Raw genomic sequence first — 22,867 nt, 5'->3', positions numbered from 1 at the left:
TGTTGACAATCCAAGCAGGGAGGGGGCCATACTAGATTTGGTTTTGGGGAATGAGCCAGGCCAGGTGATTGATGCTTCAGTGGGGAATACACTTAGCATGCATAATTCCATAAGATTTTAGATAGTCATGGAGAAGGACAAGAGTGGCCCGGGGGGGTGAAGGTGCTTAATTGGGCGAGGGCCAATTACATCGAAATTAGACAGGAACTGGGGATTGTGGATTGGGAGCGTCTATTTGAGGACAAATCCACGTGTGACATCTGGGAGGCTTTTAAAGGCCTATTGATTGATGTTGAGGTCAGGAATAGATGTGTGAACGTTCTTGAGGATGTCAATATATCAAAGGAGGAAATGTTGAGTATCCTAAATTGCATTAAGGTAGATAAGTCCCTGGGGCCGGATGGGATCTATCCCAGGTTATTGCGGGAGGCAAGGGGAGAAATAGCTGGGGCCTTAACAAATATCTTTGCATCCTCTTTGACCACAGGCAAGGTTCAGGGGGCCTAGAAAATAGCCAATGTTGTTCCCTTGTTTCTGAAAGAAAGCAGTGATAATCCAGCAAATTATAGGCCGGTGAGCCTGACATCAGTGTGGGGAAGCTTTTGAAAAAGATACTGAGGGACAGGATATATGCACATTTGGGGGAGAATGGACTAGTTAGTGACATGCAGCATGGTTTGTATGGGGAAGGTCATGTCTCACCAACTTGATTGCGTTTTTTGAAGAGGTGACAAAGAAAATTGATGAAGGAAGGGCTGTGGATGTAGTTTATATGGACTTTAATAAGGTGTTTGACAAGGTCCCACATGGCAGACTGCTGTAAAGACTAAAATCACTTGGGATTCGTTGTGGGCTGGCTAGATGGATACTGAACTGGCTTGGTTATGGAAAACAGAGTAGCAGTGAAGGGTGTTTTTCAGAATGGAGATCTGTAGTTAGTGCTGGGACCTCTGTTGTTCATAGTATATATAAATGATCTGGAGGAAAATGTGGGTGGTCTGATTAGTAAGTTTGTGGATGACACGAAGATTGGCAGAGTTGCTGCTCGTGCCGAGGATGGTCAGAGGATAAAACAGGATGTAGATAGATTGGAGTCTTGGGCACAGAAATGGCAGATGGATTTTAATCTGGACAAATGCGAGGTGATACATTTGGAGGATGAAATCTAGGTATGAATTATACTGTAAATGACAGAATCCTTAGGAACATTAACATACAGAGGGATCTGAGCGTGCAGGTCCACAGTTCCCTAAAAGTGGCAACACGAGTGCCCAAGGTGATTAACAACGCATATGGCAGTGGAGAGAAGTGGAGCTGGTCAAGGTGAGGGATCTGTATTTGGAGGAAGGGTTCGCTAGTCCGGAGGAGCTAAGGGTGAGGGTACAGCTGCCGAGGAGGAGTGAGTTCAGGTATCTACAGTTTAGGGACTTGGCACGAAAGGTCTGGATGGGGTTCCTTAGATTGCAGGGATACACCCTGCTGGAGCGACTGTTGCTTCCGGATGTGGAAGGGGAGGGAAGAATTGAGGATATGCAAGTGGCTGGCAGGGGCGAGGGCAGGGAGGTGAGCGGGTGGTGACGATCAAGGAGAAATGGGAAGGAGAGTTGTAAGAGGTGTGGGCGGGGGCCAGCGAATCACGCGCACATGTTTTGCAGTTGCGAAAAATTGGCAAGATTCTGGGCTGGATTGTTCGCAGTCTTAGCTCAGAATAGTGGAGGAGGAGGTGGACCCAGACCCTTTGGCGGCGATATATTTGGGGTTTCAGAGAAGCCAGAGCTCATGGAGAAGCGGAAGGCCAATGTCGTGGCCTTCGCCTCTCTGATTGCACGGCGGCGAATTCTAGTAGAGTGGCGCTCGGCAGTGGGGGGGGGGGTTGACATAGGGGAAAATATTTGTACAGACTGTATTGTTGATTGCGGGGAAGTATGTTTACCGGGTGTTTTTGGGTTGTAACCTGTTTTAATACATGTCTGTATTAAAATACATTAAAAAAAGAATGCATATGGCATGCTTGCCTTCATTAGCCAGGGCATTGAATACAGGAGTTGGGAAATAATGTTGCAGCTATATACAACCTTGTTTAGGCTGCATTTGGAATATTGCGTGCAGTTCTGGTCACCACATTATCAGGAGGACATGGAAGCTTTGGAGAGAGTGCAAAGAAGGTTCTGTAGGATATTGTCTGGCCTCAAGGATGTTTACTATGAGGAGAGGTTGAATAAACTAGGATTGTTTTCACTGGAAAGATGGAGGCTGAGGGAAGACCTGATAGAGGTCTACACAATTATCAGAGGCATAAACAGTCAGATGCTTTTTCCAAGGGTGGAAGTGTCAATTACAAGGGGGCACAGGTTCAAGGTGAGAGGGGGAAAGTTTAAGGGAGATGCCTGGGATAAGTGGTGGGTGCCTGGAATGCACTGCCAGAGGATGTGGTGGAAACAGGCACATGAGTAATATTTAACAGGCATCTGGATGGGTACATGAATAGGGAGCAAATAGAGGGGTACGGACCGAGATGGGCAGAAGGTGTTTTTTAGTTCGGGCATCATGGTCAGCACACGCTTGGAGGACCAAAGGGTCTGTTCCTGTGCTGTACTTTTCTTTGTTCTTTGTTCTCTTTGTAACATGTCTCCTACAAACCTTAAAGACTCTGTTTATTCTAAGCGGAGCCTCCCTGTCCAAAGCCCCTGAGTTATATTCCCTGACCAACAGGGCAAATGTTGCTAAGGCAGAAGTTAATGAAGTTGCTGTCAGAAAGTCATTGTTATGACAGTTCCATGCCCCCACAACAAATTCTTATAAACACGTCAAGATTTTGGCCCTAGATTGCTCCAATGAGATGCAGACACCAGATTTGTTAGTAAAACATTAAGAAACTGTTTATTAATAACGAGGAAAAGATGAATATATGAAGTAATAACAGAACAATGGTCTAACAATCTACTGAATCCCCAAACCCTATTCCATCCTCTACCCAGATATACACAAGACAGATACACTTGGCAAAAATGGAGGAGAAACATTTAAAATGAAAAACGGATCAATAGTTATGAGATTATTATTTGCTGCCGATGTAGCTGGCTGTAGCCAGTGATCTAATCGTGTATCCAATCAGAAACTGCAGACTGTGGAATGCTCTCTGAATCAGCAGGCAGAACGAGAGAAGGAGATTTAAAACTGACTCACGCCTGGCTCACTTCACAGAACACGCAAAAATGGGACTCTTCAGAAGGTCCACCTTCCTTCTGAAACTTTCTATCTGACTCCACCAACCACAGGCCCCAAACGGAGAAGGCTACAAATTGTACATTTCCCGGTTGGTTGCTTGTCCAGTCTATCAAATCAACCACACTGCTTCTGCCACATAACCTAAAGGGGATGTGTTGACCTGGTCCATCACGACAGGGAGTTCCAACTCTGCCTAAAATCTATCGTTTAAGCAGGAATCCCAGATAGTGTAGCAACATTATAGCAGCGAACCAGAAGACAGGCAGTAGGGCGGGGATAAAAAGAACACAGGACAGACAAAAGGGTTGTGTATCTTAACATCATGAATAATTCCTGGGAGTGACCATAACAGATAAGGGAGCCAGTCTTGATAAGGTCTGGTTTGCATGTATTGTCCAAGCTGAATTAGCAGTCTGTTCTCTGCTGACTAACACAAAATGGAGTAACAATTCAAAATGGAGAAAAACCCAAATTCTGAATCCTCCAGTCCCCTCTCCCATCCCCCATTGTCCCTTACAACAGTAGAACGTAGTTACTAAACCTCCCACTGATGCACTATCAATTACGACGAGACGAGAGTAGAGAGTAATCGATGCCTTATTACGCAGAGATGTGTTGCCTCCCGCAGCTGCTGCCGAAATGGCTGCAGTTCGGAGAGCACACACATTTATACTCCGCCTACTGGGTGGAGCCAGCAGGCAAGGATCTACCCCCGTACCTGTAGTACAGGGGCCTTACCGTAATACCCTTGTATGCAGTATATCCAATACAACAGTGGTGACTACCACACCCACAGACCCTACCCCCCCCCCCCCCCCCCTCCTAAGAGCTAACAGTGACCAGCTCTTTAAAGTGCACTATGAACGACCTCCATCTGTGGTAAAACTCTTCCACTGACCCTCTCACGGTAAACGTAACCTTCTTGAGGTGTAAATCTCCATCAAGCCACCCAGCCACGCCGAGGCACTTGACGGTATAGTCAGCCTCCAGCTCATGAGGATCGGGCTCCTTGCCACCAGTGAGGCAGAGGCCAGGATGCCAGCCCCTGCCCCCATCCAGCGTTCCGGCAGAACCAAAACCCCCACAATCGGCAACGTTGGGCAAGGCTCCAATCCAATGCTCAGAATTGCCGACATAGTCTCAAAAAAGGAACTCAAGAAGTCCGCTGGCTTTGAGCATGACCAGAACATGTGCACATGATATGCTGGGCCCCCCAGAGACTGATCACATCTATCATCCACCCCTTCAAAAAACTGACTCTTCCTCGCTTTCGTAAGGTGTGCCCGGAACACCACTTTCAGCTGGATGAGGCTGACTTCATCCTCCTCAGTGCTTCACTTCAAACCTCCTCCCCCAAGATTAGCCCCAGCTCCTCCGTCCACTTTGCCTTCAGATGCTCAACAGAGCCCGTCTCCTCCCCCATCATCCGCTGGTATCTACCCGACCGGCTGGCCACCTCCGAACCAGAGCAGGATAAAATCCTCTTCAGCAAGGTAGATGGCTGCTTAATCTGAAAGTCTGAAAAGTAATTTTTGATCCAGCTGCGGACCTGGAGATACCTGAACCCATCAGCATCTGTGAGCCCTTATTTTTCTTTCAGTTTCCCAAAGCTAGCACACCGACCTTCCCAAAATAAGTCTTTCTCTAAACCTTTATCCTTCCATTCCCTAAATTTCATATCCGACCTAGTAAGTTTGAATAATTGATTTGCACAGATGGTGGATCAGCCTACAGGCAGCCCTCAAGTTAACGTGAAGGTGGAGTTGCCTCCAAATCTTTAACGCGGCTATTACTACCGAGTTAGGCGAGTGTTTCTTTGGTACTACCTGTAATAGAGCTGATACCAGCGCCACGAGGCTTGCTCTCCTCACAGACTCTCCTTCCACCCGAACCCAAAGCTCATCTGAATCTCCAAACCACTCCAGCACCTTTTCAGCATTGGCTGCCCAATAATAGTACTAACGTTTGGCAAGGCCAATCCCCCTAATTGTCTCTCCCTCTGGAGCAACGTCCTCCTGCTTCTTGGGCTCTTACCCGCCCAAATAAACCCAGTCACCAGACAGTCAATCACTCTGAAAAAAGCCTTGGGTAAGGATATTGGAAGGCTATCGCACTTAGAACTTGTCCGTCTAATTGCGCCTAATCTTTCAAATTGGTGTGGAAAATTCAACAACCTCAGCAACTGCACATTCCGCGTGTCCAGCATGATCCAACTCATACATGTTACTGTGTGTGAGACTGAAACAAAATGTGTTTCAACAAATGAAGAAGAGAAGATAAGATGCTGGACGGAGAAGGAAAATCGTGTTCTGAGATGGAGTCACCTCATCCACGTCAGCCAATAGCATAAATTAACTGTTGTAGTTTAGTGACATGGGACATGCTGGAATCGAGGATTAAGATCAGGGATTTTCATCAACAGTGGAGTTTAAAAAATGATGAATTAGCAGAGTAACGTGCAATTCACCCTCTGTAGCGGGATCCCCTTTTACCTCCACCCCCCGTGGGCTTCTACCAGGCTTAGAACCCCGTCGTCCAAGCCCCACCACTGCCCGGGTGATCCTCTCTCTCTCGCCGGTGGATTCGCTACCACCTGCGCCTGCTTCACCTGAGCAGCGCCCCCAAGAGAGAGAGAAAAGGAAAACCTCTGCCCACCTGTACCTGGCAGCCTTTCCTGAGTGAGCGGGTTCGAATCGCCCAGGGATTTCCCTCAGTTCTCGACACCAGATTTATGGTAAGGAGTATTTTAATAGAGTGACTTGGCTAGAGCTCATTGGTGAGAAATTGAAGGAATTGAGACAGACTCCAATTCCAAAATCCAAACACATATATTTATTAATTGCCAAGATCAACCACCACCAAATACAGAAAACACACAATTATCTTATACTTTAATGACTATTACTATGGAAGGAATACTATCGCAGCACAACGTAAAAGTTACATACACAATTTTAGCAATCTTTTAAAAAGGCAAAATAGGAGCATGCACCCCCTTTCCCCAAAGCCTCAACCATTATGCTAGTCCCGGGAGCTTTGCAAGCTGCTGCGGGATACTTACAATCCAAGGCTGATGTTGTAGGAGCAGAGAGTTCAGCACGAGCAGAATATCCTAAGAGATCAAATGGCCATTTGACCACCCTTTTTATAGTCCAAAAATCCAAGTTTTTTCGCTCCAGTCCAGCTTCTTTTGTGTGAGCATGTCAGTTAGCATTTCAAAGTTCCCGCAGGTCCCGCCCCTTCTCCTGATAGGTCCAGGTAGCCAGCTCCAGTCTCCGGGCAGTTTCCCTCCAGGGTAAACTGCTTCCTGCCCGCTCCATTGTCCTGGGAGATCACAGTCTTCCACACCTCGTTAAGAAGATGGGATTTTCGAGTCTGCCATTCGCTCGAGATTGCTGCCATTATGACCTGATTATGCTGATGGGTTTTTCAGCTCCGATGGAGACAAGGTCATTATCATATGTAAGGAGTTCTTACCAACACATTGTTTCTTGGCTGGGGGAGTTTCGGGGCTATTAGCATTCCCATTGTGCTCTTTGCTGATCCAATTAGTGCTGTCTGTCTACTGATGAGTTGTAAGTCCAGGGGGGTTGCTACAAACATTCCTTTCACACTCACAGACAGCCCTACAAGCCAAGCTTGCTGGGAAAAATTTGGCCAAGAAAGGTGTCCATTTTACAGTTTGAGTTTAAAGTCCGGTTTTGCAGTTCAAGGGGTTGCCCGAGATTCTTACACCTCCCAAACTTGAGCTCAAGAACTGCATATTCAGTATGTCTTGATTTCCCAAATCCGTTTTGCTTGATCTGATTTGGAGAAATGGACTTTGAAAGATATATGTGTGGAACATTTGAAGCCCAGAACAAAGTGATTTGGTCTCTTTCTGTCTGTCGTGCTACCTTGAGAAATCTGTGAACATGTGCTGCACTGTCCCCTGTACCTCTGCCTTTCTCAGTATCTGACCATTTATTTATCATTTCCTTCTCATGTCTGCTGTCCACAAATAGATCACCTCGCACTTCTCTGGATTCATTCAATTTGCCACTTTTCTTCCCACGTGACAAGTTAATTGATCTTGCGAAGTACGTTTGATAAATCAAAGCTTTGCTGCGAACCTGCAGGATGCCTCAGGCTTCAGCTTTGCTGGTCACCACCATTCCAGCCAGGACACAGGAACAAGATATTCAGACAGGAGGGACCAGAAAATAATCAGCAACAGCAGAGTCTCTGTAAATTCCACTTGAGTTTCATGTGGGAAAGCAATAAACCAACATTAAATAAAGGAAATAGCTAACAGGAGAAATGTGGAAAGCATGTATCAGAGTTAACACTGAATGTATGATAAATGAAAGTAGATTCTCGTGAAACTGCAAGGTTTCTTTTTACGTTCTGGCCTAAGTTGAGTGTGATTCAGTGTTGGGGGATGGAGCAGTGGGAGTTTGGCTGGTCAGGGTAGCTTGGGGGTGGGGGCATAGTTGGGGTTTGGGAGGGTGGTTCAGTTGTGTGGGAGGGCAGTTAGTTGGTGAGAGTGGTCACGGTGTTTGTTTGTGCAGTTGTGTGAATGTGTGTGGGATAGTCGAAGCGGGGGGGAGGGAGGGGGTAGTTTAGGCATTTGGAGAATGATCAGAGAGTGGGGGTGATTGTGGGTGGCATAGGGTGGTGGGGGTGCAGCTTGGGGGGGTCAATACCACAGCTCTCCAGGGGTTAGAAGTGGTTTCAACCTTTCAAACATTTCCTGGGTAGGTATTCTGTTGAGAGAGTCAGAACCATCTGAAATCTGATTCAAATCTGACCATGGATGGCTCCAGGTGCAGGGTTTTTGCCCAATGGAAGTTTAAATGTCCTGGACAATTTCCGTGCTGCCCTTGCATGGTGAATGCTGGGTCCCTGAGCTCCTCTTCTGTGTGTGAGCCCACCAGCCCCAGGGAACAGAAGATGAGAGCCAAAGTCTAGCATTGGTGTGACATTGGATGCTGGCTCGCTACTGGTCCATTTTACTGGTCTGAACAAGACCAATTTCACACCTTTAGTGCCCATCTTTTCCTGGCATTGATTTCTTGGCACTATCTGTGCAGTAAAACCAGAAAAATGCACCCTGATATATCCTTGTAGTCAGGCACAGATCACAAAGTCTGTGCTATAATCCTCAGGTTCATGCTTTTATTTCCTACACAATGGGCAGAAAAGGTGTATTTGTATTATAAAGGATGCAGGATCTACTCATTGGAGTGGCTGGTGACTCTCAATCCAAGTAGATATCTGATGTAAAGAACTTAAAATTGTGACAACCATGGTCTTTGCTATAATGAAGCCTGTGGGTTAGTAGTTTGGATGTGAACAGAGAAATTATATCATGGACACGTGACACTGTCAAAATGATCAGCTTCTTTTTCCATATTTTTCAGCCTGTTTTGACAGCATTTATGATGGTTTGGACTTTCCGGGAAATGACATTCACCAGTCCGTTGTCGAGGATGTGCCCAGTTGTCAAAGAAAATGTACAGAGGAACCTGACTGCCAGTTTTTCACCTTTGTAAAAGGAGAATATCGCAACGCGAAACAGCGGTTAGTCACTTATTCAAGGGATGGTGCGTTCACAACCACCGCCACCAGCAGGTTGAATGGTGGGCAAGGGGGGGGGGGGGGGGGACAGGAAATGGTGGGAGGCCCAGAAATGGGTATCATGGCAGTGTGAATATACAGTGGGATCTTGTGATGGTGCCTGTCCTGGTGGTCAGATTAAGACATGAGCCTCATATACACCTCATGAATGGAGTGCAAATAAAGGTCCAATCCCGGCGCAATACTCCCATCGGGAGTCTAATTGCTGACGCTGGAGTGAAAACCGGAGTGTTTCACTCCGGCGTCGGAGCCCACTCACAGCCCCCTATTCTCCCGCCCCCGCGTAAAAGCGGCGTCGCATAAGGACGTCACCTGCGCATGCACGGTTGCCGTCCTCCCCGAGGCCGCCCGCAAGAAGATGTCAGATGGATCTTGTGGGGCGGCGGAGGAAAGGAGGTCCTCCTTCAGGAAAGCTGGCCCGCCGATTGTTGGCACTGATTGCGGGCCAGACCCCATTTGAGGCCCCCCCCCGGTGCAGGAACGCCCCCATAGGCCGCCCCCCTCAGCTTTCCCGCGCTGTTCTCGCCGGCAGTGACCAGGTGTGGATGGCGCCGGCGGGAACCCGTCGTATTGGGGAGGCCGCTCGGCCCATTCGGGCCGGAGAATAGCCGCTCGCCCGTTGCAAACGGCGAGCGGCGATTCTTCCAGCGGCCAGCCGTGATTCTCGCCGCACCGGTTTGGGGGAGGTGGGAGAATCGCGTGCGGGCGTCGGGGCGGCGTGGCGGGACACATGCGACGCCCCGGCGATTCTACCACCCGGCGTGGGGGGGGGGTGGCGGAGAATTCCGCCTTAGATTCTTCATGATGCCGCGGGGAAAAGACGTTGGCGTGAAACACATCTCGAACAATGTGGTGTACAGATGCCGGGACTCAACTGAGCAATGCCTGGGTTTGCCTCCGCTTGCAACCCAGTGTGGTATTATCATAACTATCAGCATTGCAAGGGTTAATGAAGTGTCGAGAATAGCCGCTCGAGGATGCTACAGTTCCAAGTATATAAGGCAGTGATGCGAAGCCTTGTGGGAGAGTGTGTGCAGGAGTTAGCTAGTGAGAGTCAAAAGTACAGATAGTGTACGTGAGTACAGATCATAGTTTAAACCAGCAGTGAGATTAACTGTAGATGAGTGTAGTTTAGATGTTATTAATTAACTGTGTATTTTTTAGGAGTATGTGTCGAATCCAAGTTAGGAGTGTTAATAAATTTATAGCTTTGTTTAAGTTCAAGCTATTTTGTGGTCTTTGTGAACACTATGCCAACCATCCTGAAATAAGCAACACAAATAATGCCACACTCTGGACCCTGGATCACCACAGCAGTAGGTCAGGGCTGCATCCACAACTGGGTTTCCGGATTGGGGGTCCGGGATTGGATCCATCACCCATCCTCAGAATATTCATCGGGATTCAACTTCTTTCTCAGGAGTCCATCTTCCAGGCTCAGAGAGCTTGCAAAGATCCATCTTTATTTTAAGGAGGTCCACCTTCTGTCTTAAGTAGTGGGTCAGTGATGTTGGGGCACCTTTTCAATACGGAACCCAGACACATGCGTGGACTATGTGCCATCCCCGGCTGCTCCCCCTGTTTTCCTGCCAGCCCCCGCAGTGGGAAACACTCCATGCTCCCGGGGAGAATAGTTTGTACAAAAATGCTCGACTTGTAAAAAGTTGAGTAACTTCAAATCCTTCATCAATAATAATTTTTCTGTCAATTTTTATCTATTTATTCAAACTCAAGGGTGTCTTCCCAGAATAAATATAACTCCTTAATGACACAACCAGCTCAGGAAATTAAATTTCCCCAAAACACAACAGACAAAACCGACAGAATCAGTGTATGGTGAATGATTTTGTAAATATTGCAAAACTGCATGTTTTTGTGATTCTTTTTAGCTACATCTGCTACCGCAAAAAGACTGAACGAGGAACTCCACCAAGAATAAATATTCTTCAGAATGTTGTGTCTGGATTTTCTTTAAGGGAATGTGGAGACAATCACTCAGGTAATTCCAAAATGAGCATTGTTTAATTTTGATTCACAAAACAGTGATGTCGAAGCTGAATATCAATACACATTTCTGGCACAATATTTACTCTATCTTACTTGTTTCTGGACACAAATTCTCACATAAAGGAGATACTGTGTGATCTGATATGAGAGCTAATTGATGAATTCATGCCTTGTGATTGATGTTGATAATTCTCAACAAGAGAGGAAATGTTCTCTGTGCACTCGGTGTAAATCAGAAAATCTGTTCATAAAGAACTCATTTGTTGTACAAACATCACAAGACAGGAACAACCTGACACGATGAGCCCTCGACCTAAATTCAGTTAGTCAGAGGTGCTGAATGACTCTGATTGTAGATATACAGAGAGATTGTGAAGGGACCTGACAGTGTTGAGACTGAGAGGATGTTTCAGCTGTTTGAGAATCGAGAAGATGGGGTGACAATCTCGATGATTTAGGACTGACATGAGATGGATTTCTTCAATTGGAGGATTGCAAATCTTGGCATTCTCTAGCTCATGGTGCTGTGGATGTGCCATCATTGAACACATTTGAAGTTAGGATTGATAGAGTTTTGGTCTCTGAAGGAATCACGGATAGGGGGAGCAGGAAGTAAGTGGTATTGAGGTACAAGATCCGCCATTCAAGAGGTGAACAAAATCATTTTGGCTTCTTCTCATGCTTTGAATTTGTTCATCTGAATTTCGTGCTCTCCTGGAAGTCGGTGGGGTTGGGTGAATGGACTGGTGCTGAGGTTGTCTGAGTTGGCGTGGGGTCGTATAGGGCTGTGGGGATAATGCTATTGCTCCTTCCAAAGGGAGGAAGGTGAGTAACCTGAGAACAGACATACAAGACAATGAGAACCAGAGATGTCCTGAGGAAAACAAGTCACACAGCGAGTTGTTGCGCGATGGATTTCACAGTACAAAAGGGCGATGGAATTAGAATCAATCATAACTTTCAAAAGTGAACTGGATAAGTAATTGACAAGAGGAAATTTGTGGTGTCCTGGGGCATGGACACCTTTTAATAAATATTTCTGATAACTGATTATTGATATAAGAGAATTTTATTCCAGGGTGTATATGTGATACGGTGTCAGAAGTAGATTTTCCTGGAAATGATATTGAATCAGTCCTTGCTCCAGACGCCAACTACTGTCAAAAAGTCTGCACCGAGAAGAGCCAATGTCAGTTTTTCACCTTTTTAACAAGAGATTGGACGACTGACAACCGAAGGTAAATCTGTACTGAATTCATTCAGATGTCTCAATGGAATATGTTATGGTTATCTCAGGTTTAACGTCGAGTAAGTTATCCACAGAGTATAATAAAGTGTCACTACATAAAACCTAACAGCAGAAATTAGTGTTTGGATTGAATTTCTTCAAAATTCAGAAGTCGGCAATTATAAACCTTGGTGAAATCATGATAACCCAAGTCAGTGCATCAACAACTCTCTCTATGATGAATGGAGAAGCGTATCCACCTCATCATTGCAAAGTTATTACCCCACCCAGCAGAAACATATTTGACAGCGATTGGACATTCTGCACATAACTGATAAACAGATTACAACGTCTACCCTTTGATTTCACCCTGTGTTTTCCAAACCAATAGATTGCATTTGGTGGATATGCATGAAGAATAACCTTTCGATCTCATTCTCTCACAAACCAATCTCCCTGTTTTTCCAGAGGAGCAGCACAGATAAAAACAGTTGTTTTTCTTGGTTTTTGGATTTTATATTACATGTTTTAGTTTGAATGTTGAGTTACAGATGTCGTACTGCCAAGTAGTTTTTTACAAAGACAATCAAGGTGTGGTTCTGGTTTATAGAAGAGAGAAATGTAATAAGTTAACAAAGTGCGGTCCGATGAGGCTCGCTCTGCAGATTTACATTTGCCTGCTTTGTTTTCCCTTGGTGGCTGTGGTCCTCATTTGGCCGGTCTGCTTCAACAGCCCTGCCTGCTGTTGGCACCAGCTTCTGCCTCCCCACTTGTTTCTGCTCGCTCTGCTTCTCCTTTTGCCCTTGGCTCTGGCCCCCTGCGACTCTGCCCCTTCGTGTTTCGCGGTCTTCGTCTGGGTTTTTACCCTCTGCCCCCTGCCTCCTCGCTCTATGGCTGTTGGCTACAAACAGGACCTGGAACAAGTTGGTGAATGGCTTCCATGTCTTGTGGAAGCCCTCCTCCGACCCCCGGATGTCGAACTTGCTTTTCCCCAGTTTGAGGAATTTGACAGATCGGACAGCTAGTCTACAGCTTTGGGTGGTCCTGCTGAACACCAGCCAAGCAGGAGTCTTCGGTGGGTGATTAAGGAAGCAAAGGCAAGGGCATCGGGCCGCCTCCCCATGAATAGTTCTGGCTGGTTTGATACCCGAAAAATGCCACTTTTGTGTTTGGCTCCAACCTCATTCCCACCACATTGGAAATTGCCTCAGAGAAGGCTGTCCAGAACCCCACAAGTCTGGGGCATGCCCAGAACTGTGGGTGTGCTTGGCCAGGCCTCCCTGGCATCTTTCACATTTATCCTCCACCTCTGAGAAGAACCTGCTCATCCGGGTTCTAGTTCGGTGTGCTCTGTGCATCACTTTCTGCTGTGTTAGGTTCAGCCTTGCGAACGTGGAGGTGGAGTTCTCCCTGTTCAGTGCTTTGCTCCAGGGTCTCCATCCTATTTCTATACCCAGTTCTTTATTCCATTTTTCCCTTGTTTTGTCCAGCGGGGAACGTGCCTCTTCTAACAATCACCCATTCGGGTCGCAACAGTTCCCCCTTCCTAAGTCACACATCACACACGTCCAACAGCTCCTTTAGCATTGCGTATCCTGACATCTGTGGGAATGTTGTCATCTGCTAACGGCGGAAGTTTCTTTTGTAAATTTCATAGGTCATTCCCTTTGGGCAGTTGCAACCTTTCCATCAGTTCCTCTAAAGTCGCCCGTTTGTCGTCCGTGTAGAAATCCCTAACTGTAAGTATCCCCTCGTCCTGTCTCCACCTTTTAAAGTTGGCATCCATTGTGGCTGGCGAGAACCTGTGATTGTTGCAGATGGGCGCCATGGTGGACATATCGGTCAGGCCGAAGTGTTGCCTCAGATGGTTCCATTGGCTATTAACACTGAGCTTGTAGAGTGCTTGGCTGGTGGGGATGGGAGTGTTGCTGTGGTGAGGGCCCAGAGGGATGGTCCTATGCAGGAAGTCTCCTCCATCCATACCCATTCTGTTTCCCGCTCCCTTACCCATCCTCTCACTCTTTCCGCTGTGGCTGCCCAGTGGCAGTATTGCAGGTTTGGGAGGCCAGGCCTCCCATCCTTCTCTTTCTCTGCAGGAATTTTTCAGGATCCTTGGGTTCTTTTTGCCCCTCTGCAACTGGAAGCATTGAGAGCTGGGGGTGTTGGTTTGCACACTTGCCATGGGAATGTTTTACAGGAGTTTCACCCAGGCAGCGAATCCTGCTCTGATCCCAAACTGCTCCAGTACCTCTATGAGGTACTTCCACTCGACTCTGTCGAAGGCTTTTTCTGCATCCAGGGTGATGATCATCTCTGGTGTTCTCTCCCCTGATGGGGTCATTATTACAATCAGCAGGCACCTGATGTTCGACGTTAGCTGCCTACCCTGAACAAATCTGGTTTTGTCCGCTGCGCCCAGCTCTGTCATGCAGTTCTTCAGTCGCCTGGCCAGAATCTTGGCAGTATTTTCACGGCAACATTGAGCAGCAAGATGGTTCTAGAGGGCCCATAATCAGTTGGGTCCTTGTCTTTCTTGGGTATCAGCGAGATTGAGGCTTGTACCAGTGTTTGTGGCAGCATGCGCTTTGCTAGCAAGACTGCGAACACCTCCCATAGGTGCGGGGCCAGTGCTGGCATGAATTTTTTAAAGAAGTCTGCCGGGAATCTGTGTGGTCCCGGGGGCTTTTGTGCCTGCATGGAGTTGATACTCTCCATGACTTCTCCCTGTTCTAATGGTGCTTTCAGCCCCCGTTTTCTATCCTGACCCCATGACTGGCATGTCTAGTCCCCTTTCATCCTGGAGGCCCCTTTGGGAGGCTCAGAGTGTACAACCCCTGGTAGAAGGACTCGAATGCTTGTTGACCTTTTCCGGCAGCACAGATTTAACTATCCAGCACTAACTTTACATTCCAAATCTTCACATTAACTATCTTCTATCCCACATTATCTTTCAGATTTTATTGTTATTTGAAGATGACTGCGTCAGGAATGCCAAATGTTAAAAATGATTTACGCAACGTTGTCTCAGGATATTCCCTGAAACAGTGCAGGACACAAAGCTGTAAGTAAGAAAGATCTCATGCACCACGTTGCGTTTAGTTTGAGATTGATTCCCATATTATCTCCATGCAAGTTTAGTTGTTCTCAGTAATTTATATTGCCTTTTACTTATATGTAAGATTAAGTCTTTGGAGGGTATTCTTTACTGGAATGTTGAAACTGAGTCCTTGAGGGCAAGAAAATACCAGATAACAAAAGCAAGTTCATACAACTTCCAGAAAACTGTGGGCACGATTCTCTGGATCGGTTTCTAAGTGTGGTAACAAGTGGGAATTGCCGCGAGCTTCCAGGCTCTCTGCCCAGCGAGGCCGATAGTCTCAAATAAGGATTTCCAGATGAAATGAAATGAAATGAAAATCGCTTAGTGTCACAAGTAGGCTTCAATGAAGTTACTGTGAAAAGCCCCTAGTCGCCACATTCCGGCACCTGTTCGGGGAGGCTGATGCGGGAATTGAACCGTGCTGCTGGCCTGCCTTGGTCTGCTTTAAAAGCCAGCGATTTAGCCCAGTGTGCTAAACCAGGGTTTGTCAGCTTTGAGCATGACCACAACTGATCGCATCCATCATCTCTACCCATTCAAATAATCGAATATGGTGTGCCTGGACCACCACTTACAGATGGATGAGAGTTAGCCTCACACAAGACGCGGTCGAGTTCACCCTCCTCAGTGCCTCACTTTAATCCTCCACCTCTAAGTTCAGTCCCAGCTCCTCCATCCACTTTGCCTTCATACCCTCAACAGAGCCCGTCTCCACTCCATCATCCGCTCGCCACCTGACATACTGGCCACCACTTAACCAGAGCAGGATAAGATTCTCGCACAAGGTAGAAGGCTGCTTCCTCGTGAATGCTTCACCTGTTTTGGAGAAATGGACTTTGAAAGATATATGTGTGGAACTTTTGAAGCCCAGAACAAAGTGATTTGGTCTCTTTCTGTCTGTCGTGCTGCCTTGAGAAATCTGTTAACATGCGCCGCACTGTCCCTCAGTATCCGACCATTTATTTCCTTCTCATGTCCGCTGTCCATAAATGGATCACATCGCACACATCAGGATTAATTCAATTTGCCAGTTTTCTTCCCACCCGACAAGTTAATTGATAACCTAGCGTACGTTTGATAAATCAAAGCTTTTCTGCGAACCTGCAGGATGCCTCAAGCTTCAGCTTTGCTGGTCACCACCATTCCAGCCAGGACACAGGAACAAGATATTCAGACAGGAGGGACCAGAAAATAATCAGCAACAGCAGAGTCTCTGTAAATTCCACTTGAGTTTCATGTGGGAAAGCAATAAACCAACATTAAATAAAGGAAATAGCTAACAGGAGGAATACGGAAAGCATGTATCAGTATTAAGAATGAATGTATGGGGAATGAATGTGGATTCTGGTTAAACTGCAAGGTTTCTTTTTACATCGTGGGCTAAATTGAGTGTGATTCGGTGTTGGGGGATGGGGCAGTGGGATTTTGGCTTGTCAGAGTAGCCGGGGGGGGGGGGGGGGGGGGGGGGTGGGGGGCATTGTTGGGGCTTGAGAGGGTGTTTGGGTTGTGAGAGAGGGTGGGTGGTTGATCGGGGGCGGAGTGGTTAGCAGTTGTGTGAGTGTATGGGACTGTAGGGGGGGATACAGGGAGTAGTCTGGGCATTTGGGGAATGCACAGAAAGAATGGGGGTTATTGTGGGTGGGTGTTGGGGCAGCGGGGTTTCGGCTTGGGGTGTCAGTACCCACCCACCCTCCCAGGGAACAGAACTGTGGTATTATCATAACTATCAGCAATACAAGGGTCAATGTAGTGTCGAGAGTAGCCAGTAGAGGGAGCTGCAGATACAACTATATAAGGTAGGGATGTTAAACCTTCGGGGAGGGGTGTATGCAGGAAGTGCAGCTAGTGAAGGTCATAAGAGCAGTTAGCGTGAGAAGGTTAGATTATAGTTTATACTAATTGTCAGATTAGCAGCAGGTGAGTGTAGTTAGATGTTATTAATCAATTCTGTAATCTTTTTAAAAAATGTTTTTATTCAAGATTTTTCCATAATTTTGTACAAAACACTACAATAGAAAATACAATGCAAAGAAGGCAAAACACTGTGCCAACAAAACAACTTAACCCCCTAACCAACTAAGAATTTAATAAACAAAAACAAAGCAAAGTAGGGCATCCGCCCCTTACAAATAAAATGCTGCAGGCAGCAGCGGAATTCCCCCACCTGTCTTTTCACAAATGCCCGAACCTGCATGTACCTAAAGGTGTTCCCCGGGGGTAGCCCAAATTTCTCACTCCAAAAACAGTCTCTTAACCCGTGGGGTCTTATTTGCGCACACAAATCCCGTGATACTCCTATTTACCCGCTTGAAAAAGGACTTGGGGATGAGAATGGGCAGGCACTGGAACACGAACAATAACCTAGGGAGGGCCGTCATCTTTACGGACTACACCCTGCCCGCCAGGGAGAGTGGCAACATATCCCACCTCCCAAAGTCCTCCTCCATCTGACCCACCAGACGCGCTAAGTTGAGCTTGTGCAAGACACCCCAGCTCTTGGCCACCTGGATGCCCAAGTACCGAATGCTCCTCTCCACCATCTTGAGCGTTAGCTCCCCCAACCTCTCTTCCTGGCCCCTCGCATGCACCACAAAAAGCTCGCTTTTTCCCACGTTTAGCTTGTATCCCGAAAAGTCTCCAAAATTCCTAAGAACCTGCATGACCTCCCCCATCCCTGCCACCGGATCCCCAATATACAGAAGCAGGTCATCTGCATACAGCGAAACACAGGGCTCCTCCCCCTCCCGAACCAATCCCCTCCAGTTTCTGGACTCCCTCAACGCCATGGCCAGCGGCTCAATCGCCAAGGCAAACAGCAGGGGGGACAAAGGGCACCCCTGCCTCGTTCCACGATATAACCTAAAGTACCCTGACCGCAGCTGGTTCGTTGACACACTCGCTACCAGGGCCTGGTACAACAATTTGACCCACCCTATGAATTCCTCCCCAAATCCAAATCTGCCTAACATTTCCCAGAGGTACTCCCACTCCACCTAATCGAAGGCCTTCTCCGCGTCCATTGCTACTACCACTTCTGCATGTGTGTCCCCTCCGAGGGCATCATAATCACATTCAGGAGCCTCCGCACATTCGTATTCAGCTGCCTGTCCATCACAAACCCCGTCTGACCCTCATGAATCACCCCCAGGACACAATCCTCAATCCTAGTAGCCAAGATCTTGGCCCACTGCTTGGCGTCCACATTAAGGGGTGAAATCGGCCTATAGGAGCTGCATTGCAGCGGGTCCTTATCATGCTTGAGGATAAGCGAGATCAGAGCCTGCGACATCGTCGGGGGAAGGATACCCTTTTCCTTAGCCTCGTTAAAAGTTCTCAACAACAGCGGGCCCAACACCTCCGAGAATTTCCTATAGAACTCTACGGGGAACCCATCCGGCCCCGGGGCCTTGCCCGCCTGCATACTCGCCAACCCCATAACTAGCTCCTCTATCCCAATCGTGGCCCCCAGTCCCTCTATCCGCCCTTCCTCCACCTTTGGGAACCTCAGTTGGTCCAGGAACTGCCTCATCCCCTCCCCACCCTCCGGGGTACTGACTCATACAGTTTACCATAGAAGTCCTTAAAGACCTCCTAGCTGGACTCCGCACTGTGTTTCCCCCCTATCTCTAATTCCCCCAATCTCCCTAACCGCTTCCCTCTTCCGCAGCTGATGCGCCAGCATCCGACTTGCCTTCTCCCCAGACTCACACACTGCTCCCTGTACCTTCCTCAACTGGGCCTCGGCCTTCCCCGTGGTTAGCAAGTCATACTCCGTTTGGAGGCTCCGGCACTCCTTCAGCAGCCCCTCCTCGGGTGATTCCGTATACTTCCTATCTACCCTCAGTATTTCCCCCACCAATCTCTCCCTCTCCGTCCTCTCCCTCTTTTCCCTGTGGGCCCTGTTTGAGATTAACTCACCCCTGACCACTGCCTTCAGCGCCTCCCCGACCACACTCACCGACATCTCCCCATTATCATTGGCCTCCACATATCTTTGCATGCACCTCCGGGTCGCCCACAGACCTCCTCGTCCACCAGTTGTCCCTCGTCCATTCGCCACAGCGGGCGTTGGTCTCTCTCATCCCCCACCCCCAGCTCCACCCAGTGCGGGGCATGGTCCGAGATCGCAATGGCCGAATAATCCGCCCCCTCCACCCTCGAGATTGGCGCCCTGCTTTGCACGAAAAAATCTATCCGCGAGTAAGCCTTGTGTACATGGGAGAAGAAGGAAAACTCCCTCGCCCTTGGCCTGGCAAATCTCCATGGATCCACTCCCCCCACCTGGTCCATGAAACCCCTCAGGACCTTGTCCGCTGCCGGCTGCTTACCCGACCTCGACCTAGACATGTCCAGAGTCGGTTCCAGGACCATATTGAAGTCCCCCCCCATTACCAAACTATATGACTCCAGATCCGGAATCCGACTCAGCATCCGCTTCATGAACCCCGCATCGTCCCTGTTCGGAGCATACACATTCACTAGCACCACCTGGGCCCCCTGCAGCCTGCCACTCACCATAACATAATGCCCCCCCCCTTGTCTGCCACAATACCCCCGCCTCAAATGCCACCCGCTTACTCACCAAGATTGCGACCCCCCCCCCCCCCCGTTCTTCGCATACAGCCCTGAATGAAAAACCTGTCCCACCCATCCCTTCCTCAGCCTGGTTTGATCTGCAATCTTCAGGTGTGTTTCCTGTAGCATGGCTACGTCTGCCTTCAGCCCCATTAAGTGCGAGAACACCCGGGCCCTCTTGACCGGCCCATTCAGGCCTCTCACGTTCCACGTGATCAGGCGGATCGGGGGGCTCCCCGCGCCCCACCCCTGCCAAATAGCCATCTCCTTTTTTAGGCCAGCCACGTGCCAGCGCCTCCCACACGCTCCAATCCTCCAGGCGGAGGCTCCCCACCCCGACTCTCCCTCGTACCATCGATTCCCCCTCAATCAGCACAGCAGCTAACCAGTTCCCCCCCCCAAACCCCTCCCTCCCCCGACCAAGCAACTGCTTACCACCCCCCCCCCCCCCGCATTGCACTCCCGTAAGCCAGCTGACTCATGCTGACCCCAGCCGCTCCCGCCTCTGCCTCCAATCCCCATTTGGATTCCCCATCCAAATCTCCACCCCCCCCCCCCACCTAAGTGGGGTAAAGAGAGCCCCCCACCCCCCCACACCCCATATAAACCAATGCGGACCTCAAACACAGTACCGCCCCCGCTTCGGGTACTGCCCCCACCATTTCGCGGGAAAAAGTCACGCTCCCTGCCTGGGCCGACCCCACCCCCTATGACGCAGCTCCTCCCAACTACGACCTCGCCCCAATCCCCGAGGCCCCAGGCCACGGGGCCACCCAGACCCAAGAAAACGCAGGAAAAAACGCCACCCAAACATCACCCCATCCCCCTCACCCACAACCCTCATAACATACTGCAAACCATTAATTCAAGTCCAACTTCTCATTTTTGATTAAAGTCCACGCCTCATCCGGCATATCAAAATAGTGGTGTTGGTCTTGGTATGTGACCCACAGCCTCGCCGGCTGTAACAGCCCGAACTTCACCCCCATACCGTGGAGGACCGCCTTGGCCCGATTGAATCCTGCCCGCTTCTTGGCCAGCTCTGCACTCCAGTCCTGGTAAATCCAGATCTCGGTGTTCTCCCGCCTGCTGCTTCGCTCCTTCTTCGCCCATCGCAGGACAGTCTCCCTGTCGGTGAAGCGGTGGAACCTTACCACCATAGTCCTCGGTGGCTCATTCGCCCTTGGCCTCCTGGCCAGGACTCTGTGCACCCCATCCAGCTCCAGGGGCCTCGGGAAGGCCACGGCACCCATCAGTATACTCAGCATCATGGCCACATACGCCCCAGCATCCGACCCCTCCACGCCTTCAGGGAGACCCAGAATCCGCAGGTTCTGCCTCCACGCCCTATTCTCCAGGTCCTCCAGCTTCTCCTGCCATTTTTTATGCAGCGCCTAGTGTGCTTCCACTCTGACCGCCAGGCCCAGAATCTCGTCCTCATTATCAGAGGCCTTCTGCTGCACCTCCTTAATCGCCGTCCCCTGCATCTTCTGGGTCTCCACCAAACGTTCGATTGACGCAATCATAGGGGCCAACATCTCCACCTTCAAGTCCGCAAAGCAGCTTCTCAAAAACTCCTGCTGCTCCCGAGACCACTAGGCTCACGCTGCCTGATCAACGCCCGCTGCCATCTTGTTTTTTCACGCCTGTTCTCCTCTCTTCTCTAAAGCCAGTTTTCTGACCGCTCCGCTCCTGGTCCACTCCATACAGTGCTGGGGGACCCTCACTGTTTCCTTCCCACACCGGGAATCGTAGTCCAAATGCCGCTGGAGCTCCTTAAAAGAGCCCAAAAGTCCGTTATCGGCAGGAGCTGCCGACCGTGCGACCTACCAAGGCATAGCCGCAACCGGAAGTTCAATTCTGTATTCTTAAGGACTAAGTGTTGAATCCCAGTTTTAGTAGTGTAAATAAAATCATAGCTTTGTTTAAAAGCTCTTCTGAGGTCTTTGTGGAACACTACGCCGACCATCCTAAATAAGCAACACAAAGAACACCACATGGTACCAGGCATCTAGTCCGTTAAAGAAACAGTAGTTAGATTAAGTTAGAATAGCATTGGACATTGAAGAAGCAATCCAGAAGCTACAGCTCAGAAAAAATCTGTGGTAAAGACTGATCAGAAGATGGAAGGCCTCAAGAAGCCTGACCACTTCACGACACATGCTAAACTGTGCCAGAACTGGGCTTTCTTTGAGCAACAGTTTGAAGTCTTTATTTCTGCCTCTGCGCTTGAAAATGCAACAGACCAATGCATAATAGCACTCCTACTAAATTTGTCTGGACCGCAAGCATTGGAGTTATTCAATTCATTTGAATTCAGTGCAGATGAAGATGAAAATAAATACAGCATGATGCTACAGATATTACCAATCGTGAAAAAATTCTATGAGCGCTACATATTAAACAAACGGCTGCAGTTCAGAGGAGAATCTGTACGTTTATTCATCACAACTCTAAAGCTGCGAGTGCAGTCCGATAACCTTTCTTCAGTCTCCGAGTCTATGCTGTGAGATAAAACTGTGTTCGGACTAAACGGTGAACGGGTGCGGGAAAAACAATTAAAAAGATCAGTGTTGTCGATTGAAGACGCTATAAATATGTGTAAGGCCAGCGAACAGGCATAGAGCGAATATGCCAAATTTGTGACGAAGGAAAAGAGCACAAAATCGGGTAATGTGTCTGACGCCATTAATGCTGTGTTGCAGCAAAGAAAACTGAGTACAACGGCCGGTGGCCATTTTGAAAATGATGCCACGAGCATGATGACGTGCACATGCTGTGGACACGCCCATTGTCAAAACATTTGTCCGGCAAGGGGGAAACATTGTTCCAATTGTGGCAAACTGAACCACTTGGCAGCACAGTGTCGTTTATCAGCAACTGTTCCAGTAACCAAATTTAAACAGTCTTACAGTGATTGCAGATGGGTCCAAAGTATACAGAATGCAGAAAAAAAATCCAACATCATAGTGGATAGAGAGGATTGCTCCGGGTGCTCCGGTTTCCTCCCTCAGTCCAAAGATGTGCAGTTTAGGTGAATTGGCCGTGATAAATTGCCCTTTGTATCCAAAATTGCCCTTAGTGTTGGGTGGGGTTATGGGTATAGGGTG

General features: G+C 48.5%; 1 protein-coding gene and 1 long non-coding RNA gene across 2 annotated transcripts in view; one reads left to right on the top strand and one right to left on the bottom strand.

Moving 5' to 3' along the window:
* The window catches only part of LOC140408954 (uncharacterized), a 34,120-nt gene extending 27,370 nt beyond the window's left edge, over positions 1-6,750 (bottom strand). Inside the window, exon 1 of the long non-coding RNA XR_011940245.1 lies at positions 6,290-6,750. This is a non-coding gene — a long non-coding RNA (uncharacterized lncRNA). The remainder of the gene's footprint in view (positions 1-6,289) is intronic.
* LOC140408952 (uncharacterized) overlaps positions 1-22,867 on the top strand; it is a 241,605-nt gene that overhangs the window by 46,773 nt on the left and 171,965 nt on the right. Inside the window, exons 9-12 of the mRNA XM_072496904.1 lie at positions 8,631-8,790; positions 10,737-10,846; positions 11,933-12,092; positions 15,037-15,143. Coding sequence (XP_072353005.1) covers positions 8,631-8,790; positions 10,737-10,846; positions 11,933-12,092; positions 15,037-15,143 — 537 coding nt within the window. The remainder of the gene's footprint in view (positions 1-8,630; positions 8,791-10,736; positions 10,847-11,932; positions 12,093-15,036; positions 15,144-22,867) is intronic.

This window comes from Scyliorhinus torazame, chromosome 3 (genome assembly GCF_047496885.1).
Source record: "Scyliorhinus torazame isolate Kashiwa2021f chromosome 3, sScyTor2.1, whole genome shotgun sequence".
NCBI lineage: Eukaryota > Metazoa > Chordata > Chondrichthyes > Carcharhiniformes > Scyliorhinidae > Scyliorhinus > Scyliorhinus torazame.
The sequence above is the reverse complement of the archived record's forward strand: the minus strand, read 5'-3'. Positions and strand labels throughout refer to the sequence as shown.